General features: G+C 42.2%; 1 protein-coding gene across 1 annotated transcript; it reads left to right on the forward strand.

Annotated features, from left to right (window-relative positions):
- The first annotated feature begins 441 nt into the window (after positions 1–441).
- Positions 442–3,594, forward strand: LOC120528242 (zona pellucida sperm-binding protein 4-like). The gene is made up of 12 exons (XM_039752362.1): positions 442–760; positions 849–970; positions 1,065–1,137; positions 1,216–1,401; positions 1,476–1,663; positions 1,932–2,029; positions 2,101–2,228; positions 2,349–2,538; positions 2,606–2,753; positions 2,923–2,998; positions 3,192–3,314; positions 3,458–3,594. The coding sequence occupies exons 1-12, from the start codon at positions 607–609 to the stop codon at positions 3,577–3,579; spliced, it is 1,608 nt and encodes a 535-aa protein (XP_039608296.1). The 5' UTR covers positions 442–606; the 3' UTR covers positions 3,580–3,594.
- The last annotated feature ends 9,187 nt before the right edge of the window (positions 3,595–12,781 follow it).

A 12,781-nucleotide genomic window follows, 5' to 3' on the forward strand; every position in this document is an offset into this window, starting at 1 on the left:
GTTGAACGAAAACAGTGTAGAAGCACGATACATTCATTTTTTTTTTTTTTGTCAAAAGGCGCTATATGGAGATTTTTTTTCTTCTGCATTATTTACGCAAGGATTTTCAATTAAAACAATACAGCTGATCTAACTTCTACTCATTTAGCTTAGAAAATTCAAAAATATTAACACGTTTTTTATATATATATATATATATATATATATATATATATATATATATATATATATATATTTTCAGCAACACCTTCAGCACCGTTTATTTTGTTTTATTTATTAGTACTTACTTAACGGGTCATTCCCAAACTTTACAAAGCCTCTCTTTAGAAATACTCGTAATTGTCACGTTTCTCTTCCTCTTTTCTTCCTTGTTGTTCACTGATTAATTCCCTCATTAAATTAACAGACAGATCGCCCCGCACAGTGGTCACTTCTACACAGTCTTCGTTTGGACTGATCTGTCCGATGCCGTGACGTGCTGATTGCTCAGTTAAGCCGCACGAGCAGAAGAAGTGCCGCCAACTGTCTGGGCTCAAGCCGTCGCCGATGATTTAAACCCGCGCGCGCTCTCGTTCATGTTGCATTCCTGTTTCGCGCATTCACAGCATGGCACGTTTGGATTGCTGTTGTTTTTGCTGGATGGTCTTGTGCATGATTGCTGCTCGATTTGTGTCAGGGGATGTGTTTGTGACTAAGAAATGCGACGGTTTTCAGACGATGACCCTGTCATTTGATGGCTCTCCGACTGTTTTTCTTCAGAGTGAGTGCGACTTGTTCTCGACTATTGGCACTTGTCCGTGTCTGCGTCTTGGGTGAGGTTTGCTCACGTATATATTTGTATTCCGTAGAGACAAGGGGCGGACAGGTAAAGGTGACCAAAGATCTCCCAGGAATCGTTGTCCATGTTAAGTCTGGTCGCACTACACTGACGGTGCCCTTTTCTTCCCGGTATGGTTACGTGGCTGAGGAAGTGAGTAGCGCCGACGCTTACAAGGCTTGAATAAAAACTGCGTTCAACGGTGAGTCTTGAATTGAGGTCCGAGTCTCTCTTTTTGTCTCTTTAGAGTTCCCAGTATGTCGTGGTCATTTCCTTTGGACATGCCTCTAATTGGAGAACCTTCACATGCCCTAAACTATGTATGCTATTTTATTTTATTTTTTTGGGGAGGGGGGCCCTAAGTGTCTCTCCCATCTTATAAATGTGATCTTTCACAGATCGGTTTGCTGCTCCTGCTGTTTATATATTGGCTATAAACACTGTACCTGAGAGATGTGCAGTAGCAGATAGTGAGAAGTTCCCTTGTGGAGGGTCTTCATCCATCACTCAAGTGGACTGTGAAGCCAACAACTGTTGCTACGATTTGAGCAGCAGCACCAGTCCATGCTACTATGCCAATGATGGTGAGTGGTATGGGGGGGGTGAGAGAAAAAAAGGTTGCTGCTAATGGATATTCATGCTTGTTTGCTTTGGCCAGTGACTGTGCAGTGCACCCAGGATGGCCAGTTTGTGGTGGTGGTGTCTGAAAATGTGACCCTTCCTCCCCTGGATCTTGGGTCCCTTCAGTTGGTGGACAGCAGTTCCCCCAGCTGCAGCCCTGTGACCAGCCGGTCCAGCTTTGTCATGTACCAGTTTCCAGTCAGTGCCTGTGGCAGCACAGTTCAGGTGAGGCCCCAAATGGGGATGTGTAGGAGTAAGGGGCTCTCCAGCTTGATCTTAATTGTTGAGTAATGAGATGTCTGTATTAGACCTGATGGCTTATGGTGGATGATCTAAACTAGAGAATGAGGAATCTGCCCTAGTAAAGGGGGATAAGGTTTGTCCTAAAGTTGTTGAACCTTACAAGCCTCAGAAGGACTTTTTTTTTTTTGCTAATGACTTGGAAATGGAATCCCCACCATGGTCCACAGTAATTCTAATGTCCCTGTTTCAGCTGGCTGGTGGCAATGTGACTTACCAGAACACCATGTCTGCTGCCATCACTGTGAGGACTGGTCCAGAGGGCTCCATCACCAGGGACAGTGTCTACAAGTAAGGCTTCTGAACCTGCTTCCTCTAACCCTAAATGTGCTCTATCTGCTATGATGTGGTGTTTGTCTCAGGTTGTTCTTCCAGTGCACCTACTCGGGAAGCCAGGATGTGCGAGTGGAGGCTGAGGTGTATACTGTGGCGCCACCTCTTCCAGTAGTAGAGCAAGGGCCATTTGACCTGGAATTAGTCATTGCTACAGGTAAAGTGTGGGGTGGGGTCCATGATTTGATTTACTACTTCACAATTCTGGTGGATTTGTAGTTCAGATCATGCAGTTGGTGTGCCATTTACACTAATGTTCCCTACATTCCATGGCCAGATTCCTCCTATGGCTCCTACTATGTGGATGCTGACTACCCTGTGACCAAAACTCTGAGGGATCCTGTGGCTGTGGAAGTGCACATCGTGAACAGGACTGACCCTAACCTTGTTCTGACTCTTGGGGACTGCTGGGTCACTCCAGGACCTTCTGCTTCCAGCCAGCCCCAGTGGAGCCTTCTGGTGAATGGGTAGGTGCTCCCTTTGAGGGTGGGGAGGAGAGGTTGGCTGTTCATTGAGTGGGTGTGTTTTGCCCAGGTGCCCATACACGGGGGACAACTACTTGACCAGCTTGGTGACTGTGGACAGCACTTCTGGAGTGGCCTACCCAAGTCATTACAAGAGATTTGTCTTTGAGATGTTCACTTTTGTGGACCCTGTAGCTTGGCAAGCCTTGGCTGAAAAGGTGGGTTTTGTGGCAAAGGGGAATCCTGCCTTGTGGTCTTGCATGAAATACTTTGTAGTGGGCTTCAGATTGGAGTTGTGTATCCTTACACTTCACAAGGAGCCTAAACTGCAAAGAAGCTTCTGCCCTCTGATGTGATGTCACCACTGTGTCCTTGCTGTCTCTGTAGATCTTCATCTACTGTGTTGCTGCTGCCTGCTATCCCTCTGCCACAGACCCCTGTACTCAGAGCTGCCCTGTAAGAAGTGAGTAGCCCATGGTGGTTGGTTTTTGGCTGTGGTGTCTGATTATAGAAAATGGTGTCTGAATAGCTTCAGTTACAAGGCACTGAATGAATCGTATCAGGACTGCTTGTCTCGCAGTTACTGGGTGAGAAATCTGGTTGGATGCCTTTGTAAGGATTTGGTGGGTGTGTGAAACTAAACCCTACTATTTCAGGATCTGGCAGAGCTGCAGACAAGTTGGCACGAATTGCTTCATCCAGGAAGAATGTGCTCCTTTACAGTGGTCCTGTGGTCTTTGAGGCTGACCAGGTGACATCATCCAGGCTGGAGCAGGAAGGTAACAATCTGGATCCTCCTCCTAGATTAGGCCAGAGCTCTCATGGGTTTGGCTGATTTCTCATCTCCTCCCAAACCCCCAATTTGGTCTGTCTTCACTGTATGGCTTGGATAGTAAATGTCCTTTTTGTCTTTCTCCCACAGACTCTCTTCCCACTGGATACCACGGGCTGGTAGCTGCTGCTGCCATGTTGATGGTAGTCCTTGTTTTGGCTGTAGTTGCTTTGAGGAGGCTGAACCAGCAGAAAGTTAATCTGAAATTTTAATAAAGGCTCTTTTACCTCATAAATGGTTGGCATCTACCTTGTCTTGTGCAAGTTAAATGTTTAGTTAACCTGTGGGTCTAGGGTCCAAGTTCCATCTGTTGACTTAAGCTGCTTATGAAATGGGTGGTGACCTGCACTTCAGATGGACCCTTTTGTTTCATCATTCACGGCTTGCCTCCTTTTTATTTGTTATCCCACTACCACTCTTTGCCAAGTCTAATGGATTGTCAGATGACCAGAGAAGTGTCTGCTTGTGCAGGACTGCCTTATATTAAACTCTCTGGGTCTGTCTGAGCGACCCTCTGTCCTGAATGGCTCATTGAAACACATGGCTGCTTTTGACCTCATTTTTTTTTTTTTTTTCTCCCTCTTCATACTGATGTTGCACATTGGCTAAGGGAATGTGCCAGGGTGGCTGCTTTAAGCATTGGCACAGCTTGATTGCATCAATGATCAGGGGTGTATGGGTTTCTCACCCCCAGTCCCCTCACTAGGTCCTATTATCCAGTCCTGTGGGTTTCTTTATCCATGCTATGGTGCAAAAATGTACCTGGCATGTCATTGAATGACTTACATCTGCTACATGTCGTCTGTTATGCAACCAGCTGAAAAGAACCACCAGTGAAGTTTTGTCTGAGCTTCATTTTCTTTAGCACCCATCTCTCTTCAGCTTGGCTCATTTACCTAAAACCCAACATGTGCCTATTCAACCTTTTTTTGGATGGTGATAGGTGACTACCTTTCCTTCCATGGTCATTCTTGAAGACTCTCACTCTGTAGTACAACAGGAAGGTGAGATCATACCTGACAGTCTTGTATTTGTTTTTTTATTGTGGGTTCAATAACTCAGTGACCCCGTTTTTTGGGGGAAAAGAATAACTGTTAAAGTCCTAAACCTGTACAACTTCTGCAATAACGCCAAATCCTGTTAGCACTTCCTGTATGTAAATTTCGACATTACTATTGACTATGGAGTTCACAGATCAACATCAATTACATCTTTCTTTATAAATTCTGAAGACTAATTTCTTAAAATGGTTTTAACATGTTTTCAGTATTTTACATTTCACTATTTCAAATTACGTAAAACAGCTGGCACCCAAGTATTTTAAGAGTCTGTCAGGGCATTTCCTGTGAAAAGCAGATTTCCCAAGTTGTTCCTTTTAAATGTTCTTCCACAACATTCTCCTGCTTATTATTCAAATATTCCTGCTACTTAATTTGTTTCCTTCAGGAGATGCTGTCAATTCCTCTGTATTGCTCTACCTCCTTTGTCCTTCTACACCATATACAAACCAATTTTTTTTATTGGCATAAGAGAATAGCAAAATTAACAGAGCCATAAAAAGTAATTAAAAGCTTCTAAAACATTAGATTAAGCATAAATTAGAATGTTAAGCAAATAGTCAACTAAAAAACAGTTATATTGCTTTATTTTATAGGCTTACATTAAAATTTCCAAAGAAAAGAACAGCTAATTGATACACCGAGACCAGTTTTGGACAGGATAAGAGTTTGAGAACACCTGAGATTCAAGGCTAGGAAGGGATAACATAGAAAAGAGGCCTCTGAAACCAGCTGGATTGCTGAATCAGCGGAAAGGCTTTTACTGTAAGCAGGGTCACGCTGACCTAATGCATGAAGAGAAAATCTTAGTAAATTCAGGCATTAGCAAAAATATAAGAATATATTAGCAATTAACTTTAGTGTAGAAATGAAGACAAATCAAGCATGCCAAGCAATGATCAAATGAAAGCACATACTATACTTTGTTTTAATTAAAGCTTAAAAGCTTCAGGTCACTATTGTAAAAAGTTTGAAAGGCTTAAGAGAGGAAACCCATATATGGAATTGAAGCCTTGGCCAGTTAGAGAAAATGGAACAGCATAGAAAGATAACACATTCCATAAGGGGGCCAGTAATAGGAAACGTAAGGAGATAAGTGTTCCCATTAAAACTCAAGGTCCAGCCGGAAAGGAGTAGAGGGTAGACAGAGGAGTTACTGGGAGGAAACCATCCACCCAGTCTTAGACCAATCAAAATAAGCCAAACAGACACCAAGAGGAATAATGAACAGTAAACCAGGTGCAGAATGAGCTAATCGAATGCAGCCAAAATGATAAGAAATTCAATTGCTGTAATGTTCAGGGCTCAATCTCATTCGGCCGAATTGGGTTGAGTCCGTGTGGTTGATTTATTGAAATAAAGCCTTAAAACTCTGTCTGTCTATCTCGAGTCCTAATAGCATTTATTTTTAGGTAAAAAGCCTTCTGATGATGAATTTTTCGCCACGACAATGGTAAGATCTGGGTTGCAGTCCCTTTTTGTGTCCATGTGTTATCTTTTGAATCTTTCACTGTCTAATTCACATAACTCTGGCAACTGTTGTGCCTCTCTGTCAAAATACATCTTTTATTCAGTTCTCATCATCTCACCATCCTGTCTGTTCAAAAGCTCATCCTTTAACTGGCAGATTGGACCGAATATGTTGACTCAGTAGGAGATAAGCTGGTGAACAGCCACATTCTACTGGTGACCTGCGATATGCTAAAAGAGCCTTATAAAAATCACTATCCTTTGCTTTGCACATTGAGTTTTTTAACAATGCCGACAGACTTTTCTAGTAGACTATTGGATTGCAGAAAATGAGGACTTGCAGTAGAAGTATTATATAAAAATTCCCAGCTATCTGCAATGGCTTTAAAACTCGCATCTGAAAATTGTGAACCGTTGTCTATAAGAACGTCCTCTGGCACACCATGCCTTGAAAATATGGATTTCATGCACACGATGACATTCTCTGCTGTTGCTTTACTCAACCCACATACTTCTGGATACAAGGAGTAATAATCTATTACAATAATATAATCCTGGTCACAAGTTCAAAGGTCAGCACCTATCTTTTGTAAGGTCTCTGAGGTACTGGCTGTGGTTTTAGTGGGATCGTTGGGCTTGTACCGAATACATAACAGTGGGAGGTCGAGCTTTTAGTTACAGGGCCCCTAAACTGTGGAATGGTCTTCCTGCTTCTATAAGAGATGCCCCTTCAGTCTCAGTCTTTAAATCCCAGCTGAAGACTCACAATTTCATTTTAGCACACCCTGACTAGAGCTGCTGATTAACTGTACAGACTGCATCTCTGTTGTTAGTTATTAGCACTAAAACATAAGTAACATGATAATTATATTTGAATACTAACCCTCACCTATTCTGTTTCTGTTCTCGGTACCCAAATGTGGCAATTGGTGCCACGGCCCACCTGCCAAGTTGTTTGCCTGCCTATGGTAAAGTCATCCCTGATGGAGGATCACAGGAATCATAGGAAAGAGGGGTCCTTTCATCGGAGCAATGTTTCAGCCGTGGAATGACCAAATGGGGAGGTTGTTTGATGGATGAGGTCTTCAGGACTCTAAAAATATCCAAATCTTATTATGCGATATCATCTACTGTTAAATACTGCTCCGTACTTCTAAAATTGTTTATTATTATGCTGTATTAAGGATTTGTTCTGTTCTGTTTATTGTATTGTATTGACCCCCTTCTTTTGACACCCACTGCACGCTCAACCTACCTGGAAAGGGGTCTCTCTTTGAACTGCCTTTCCCAAGGTTTCTTCCATTTTTCCCTACAAGGTTTTTTTGGGAGTTTTTCCTTGTCTTCTCAGAGAGTCAAGGCTGGGGGGCTGTCAAGAGGCAGCGCCTGTTAAAGCCCATTGCTGCACTTTCTGTGTGATTTTGGGCTATACAAAAATAAACTGTATTGTATTGTATGTTGGTCAACTTGACACCTCATCTCAAATGTCTTGGTTTATTCTTGGCTGACTACATTACTTCACAAGCCCTTCTCTTACAGTTCTCAACTCCCAGGTGCCCTTCATGATTTTTCTTTAGCATGTCTTTTCTTAATCTTCTTGGAATCTCTATTTTACTGCCCTTGTATAAAATACCATCCATAACGGTCAATTCAACCCTGTAGTTCCAATTCTCACTCAGATCCATACCTCAGTCTCTTTTCGCATTAGGCTGACCAGTTACTATACCATTTACCACCTGCATTAGCCGCCCATCTTTCTCAGTCTCCTGCCTAATTAGATGCATTTGCTACAAGTAGAGCTTCTGTAATCCGGTTAACATCTGCCTGGATATCTTCACATACTTTGGATCAGCTGCTCTAAACAGTGTATCTGCTGTAATCGTAAATAATTATATTTATATAGTGCTTTTCTCAGTACTCAAAGCACTATCCACACAGGGAGGAACCGGGAAGCGAACCCACAATCTTCCACAGTCTCCTTACTGCAAAGCAGCAGCAGCACTACCACTGTGCCACCTGTGAGGAGCTGTATACACTTTCCCGGTGTATATACAACATTTAGCTTGATCATCATCCTTTGAATTCGTAATGGACATTCATTGAAGGGTTTTACAAATAATGATATTAATGGCTTATGATCGGTTTCTAGTATGACCAGATGTCTTGCAACAAACTGATGAAATCTATTACATGCGAACGCAATGCTCAGCAGCTCTTTTTCTATTTGGGCATATCTGGTTTCTGCACCTGTTATAGAGCAAGATGCCTATGCCACTGGTTGCCAGTTACCATCGTATTTCTGAAGTTAAATGGCTCCCAGACCTGTTTGAGATGCATCAGCTGAAATTGTGACTGGTCTTGCCAGATCATAAAATTTCAGTACTGGTTCTTTTCTAAGTACTTTCTTTAAATGTGGCCATGCCCTTTCTTGCTTGTGATTCCGTTCCCACTTGTTTTTCTTTTCAGTTAGCCAACTTAATGGAGCTATTTCTTCAGAAAGGTTGGGTATGAATTTTCCCATATAATGAGTCATTCCGATAAACCTCTGAACATCCTTTTTTTTTTTTTTACTTTGTGGTTTTTTTTCATATTTTCAACAGCTGACCCTTTCATTGGCTCTGGAAGGACACCCTCTATTGCTGATTGTATCGCCTTGAAATGTCAGTTCAGACACCCCTTTTTTACATTTGCTTTTATTCAGCTTTAAATTGGTTCTACGTGTGTCTCTCAAATACCTTTCTGAGTCTCACATCATGTTCTTCCTTGTTCGCTCCCCATATGTAATGATATCATCCATGGAAGTATCAACACCTTCACTGTGCTCATATATCATATGTAGAGTTTTATCGTATACCTCTCGTGCAGAAGCAATCCCAAAAGGAAGTCTAAAAAACCGGTATTTTGCAAAAGGGGCACTGAAAGTACACAGATTTGCACGGGCATCATTCAATTTTTTGCTGCCAAAATCCTGAAGGTGCATCTAGTTTACTAAAATAGCTGGCATTTGCAAATTGAGACGTTATTTCTTCACATGTAGGGAGTTTAAAATGCTCTCTCTTAATTGCTCTATTCAGATCTCTTGGATCCAGACAAATTCTTAAAATTCAATTTTTCTTGTCTACGATTACTAAAGAATCAACCCATTCAGTTGGAGTATCTACTTTCTCAATTACTCCAAGGTGTGCCATTCTGTCAAGCTCAGCTTTTAAAGGTTCTATCATAGAAAATTGAACTTTTCTGCAAGGATGGATGATGGGAGGTGTATTTCTGTCAATTTTTATAGTGTGCTCTCCTAGGAGACATCCTAGTCCTTTATACAAATCACTGTATTCTTCTACCAGTGGACCATAATCAGGGTTTTAACTTTCAAGGACTAAAACTCTATTTACTAGATTCAGTCTCTCATAAGCAGTTAAACCCAATCTTTTGGCACGCTAATAAAAGTTAACATGTGCCCTGAGCCCTTATATGTCACCTTTGCCACACATTTTCCTATTACACCATCCAACCTCTGCTCCTTAGTGACAAGCTGACAGAGATGTGAGTAGATTCACACCTGGTGGCATGGATCGTGGACTATCTTACAGACAGACCTCGGTATGTATGTCTTGGAAACTGCAGGTCTGACATTATGGTCAGCAACAAAGGAACGCCAAAGGGGACAGTACTTTCTCCGGTCCTGTTCAGCCAACATACATCGGACTTCCAATACAGCTCGGAGTCCTGACACGTGTAAAAGTCCACTGACGACACTGCTATCGTGGGCTGCATCAGGAGTTGGCAGGAGGAGGAGTATAGGAACCTAATCAAGGACTTTGTTAAAGGGTGTGACTCAAACCACTTACACCTGAACACCAGTAAAACCAAGAAACTGGTGGTGGGGTCCATCAGGGGCCTGGGCCTCCTAAAATCCGTGATCATCAGAGGAGAACGTGTGCAGAGGGCGCAGACCTATAAATATCTGGGAGTGCAGCTGGATGATTAATTGGACTGGACTGCCAATACTGATGTAAGTGGTGTAAGAGAGGACAGGGCTGACTATACTTCCTTAGAAGGCTGTCATCCTTCAACATCTGCAATAAGATGCTACAGATGTTCTATCAGACAGCTATGCCGAGCGCCCTCTTCTACGCGGTGGTGTGCTGGGGAGGCAGCATAAAGAAGAGGGACGTCTCACGCCTAGACAAACTGTTGAGGAAGGCAGGCTCTATTGTAGGAATGAAGCTGGACAGTTTTACAGGAGCCTGCTCAGCACCCGTCACTCTGCCATGGATGTCAATTTATGGAGAATCCACTGAACAGGATCATCTCCAGACAGAGGAGCAGCTTCAGCGACAGACTGCTGTCACCATCCTGCTCCACTGACAGACTGAGGAGACCCCACACTATGCGACTCTTCAATTCCACCTGGGAGGGTAAACATTAACATTATACAAAGTTATTGTCTGTTATACCTGCATTGCTATCACTATTTCATTTAATATTGTTCTTTATCGGTATGCTGCTGCTGGAGTATGGGAATTTCCCCTTGGGATTAATAAAGTATCTATCTATCTAGTCTATCTATCTATCTATCTATCTATCTATCTATCTATCTATCTATCTATCTATCTATCTATATAGTCTTCTATCTATCTATCTATCTATCTATCTATCTATCTATCTATCTATCTATCTATCTATCTATCTATCTATCAGCGTCTGCATGACCTGTTACTTTCACATGTGCATTATGTAGTTTTGGTCTTGGCCTCAAAGCATTAAATACATTCTCTAAAATAATGCTAACTTGTGCTCCAGTGTCCAGCTTAAACAAAACAGTTACACCATTCACCTGCAAAGGAATAGCCCAATCTTTTCCATTTTGTCATTCCTCTGACAAGACATTTACAAAGAATTCTTCTATTTCTGTTTCTGTAACACCATTCACTTTACTTTGCTGTTTTTGTTTTCTACAGCATCGTGCAAAATGGTTATGGATATAATGAGGTTATCTATACTAAAAAAAGCCAAAGCCCTCACTGACTCACTCACTCACTGACTCATCACTAATTCTCCAACTTCCCGTGTCGGTAGAAGGCTGAAATTTGGCAGGCTCATTCCTTACAGCTTACTTACAAAAGGTGGGCAGGTTTCATTTCGAAATTCTATGCATAACGGTCGACAACGTCCGCTGTGTTGAACTTTCATATTTATGGCCCCATCTTCACGAAATTTGGTAGACGGCTTCCCTGCGTTAACCGAAACCGATGTACGTACTTATTTCGATGGTATGACGCCACTGTCAGCCGCCATATTGAACTTTCCAAACGTCACTAATTCTCCAACTTCCTGTGTAGGTAGAAGGCTGAAATTTGGCAGGCTCATTCCTTACAGCTTAGTTACAAAAGTTAAACAGGTTTCATTTCGAAATTCTACGCGTAACGGTCATAACTGTCAACAATGTCCTCCATATTGAACTTTCTTATTCATGGCCCCATCTTCACGAAATTTGGTAGGCGGCTTCCTGCGCCACGAAACCAATGAACATACTTATTTCGGTGGTATGACGCCACTGTCAGCCGCCATATTGAACTTTCCAACATCATTAATTCTCCAACTTCCCGTGTAGGTAGAAGGCTATAATTTGGTACTTATTTTGCTGGTATGATGCCACTGTCGGCTGCCATATTGAACTTTTCAACGGTCTTTGTTATTTATGGGCCCATCTTCAAGAAATTTGGTACGCGGGTTCCCAAAGCTAACTGAATCCTACTTACATACATATATACGTCCATAACCTGCACCTCGGTCACCGTGTGAGGTGCCGTTGGGTCCCCCATCCCAACGCCTACCACATTGTTGGCTGCCTGCCTATATAAGGCCGTCCGTCACTCCGGTCTCTACATTCCCTTCCTTGCTTCGCCACGGGATTCACATCTCCCTGCTGATAACTGCAGCCTTTTTATTTAATCCCGGGCTTCTCCGCTGTTTTATTGTTCATTTATTATGTATTATTGTGTAGGTATTTTAGACTTACTTTACATTGTTCAGGTACCCATTTCCTTTATCATTCCAACCGTACCCCCATTACCTTGTCTATCGTGGTGATCTCCATCGATCAAAGAACTGTCACTTACTGAGTGGTTTCCATGCCCAGAGATGGCACCTGCCTTTTCCATTCTCTGTTACATATTGCACGGCCATATAAGGCTCACTCTTAATATCCATTGTGTCTTATGTATTGAATGACTGGGACAGGTTCAAGGTGTGGACTTATGACGGTACAGGAGATAATTAGACTACACAGGAGCACTAGAAGAGTGAAATGCTTAAGCCCTTCACCTATAGATCTGCATGTGAGTTGATGGCTGCCGCTGAATTGTTCAGTTGTCGCTTTCAAGTGTACCGAAATGGCCAAATATTTTACACCTTTGGACAACCGCCAATGCCTCTTAAACATCTTAGATTGACAGGTGACGATTTCAGTAGTGGACACTTTGATGTTTATGAATGTTTAAACTCTCAAAAGTTGGATGCGAAGTTATCAATGAAACTGGTTGTGTGCTTACAACGCTTGACAGATGGCGAATGTCTCTTCAACACAAGTCCTACAAATACTGTCGTCATTTTAACAAACCATGAAACTCAAACCGATTATGACAGCAGCAATCCAAGCTGTGAGATTTGAGACAAGATTACTGTTCACATGGCCAACTGTAAGTTACATGCTCAAGAGTAAGCTCAGCGCACAGCTTGGTCATTTTACAACTGGAGGGCCGAACTCACAATGTGGTATACAAAGAGATCCTTAACAAATTATTATTGTTATATTTTCCCTCAGTTTTAAAAGGTTTCATTTTCTTCTTAATAAAAATTTTAATGCAGTACTTTGCCGCTGCGAAGCATG

The sequence above is a fragment of the Polypterus senegalus genome, chromosome 4 (genome assembly GCF_016835505.1).
Source record: "Polypterus senegalus isolate Bchr_013 chromosome 4, ASM1683550v1, whole genome shotgun sequence".
NCBI lineage: Eukaryota > Metazoa > Chordata > Cladistia > Polypteriformes > Polypteridae > Polypterus > Polypterus senegalus.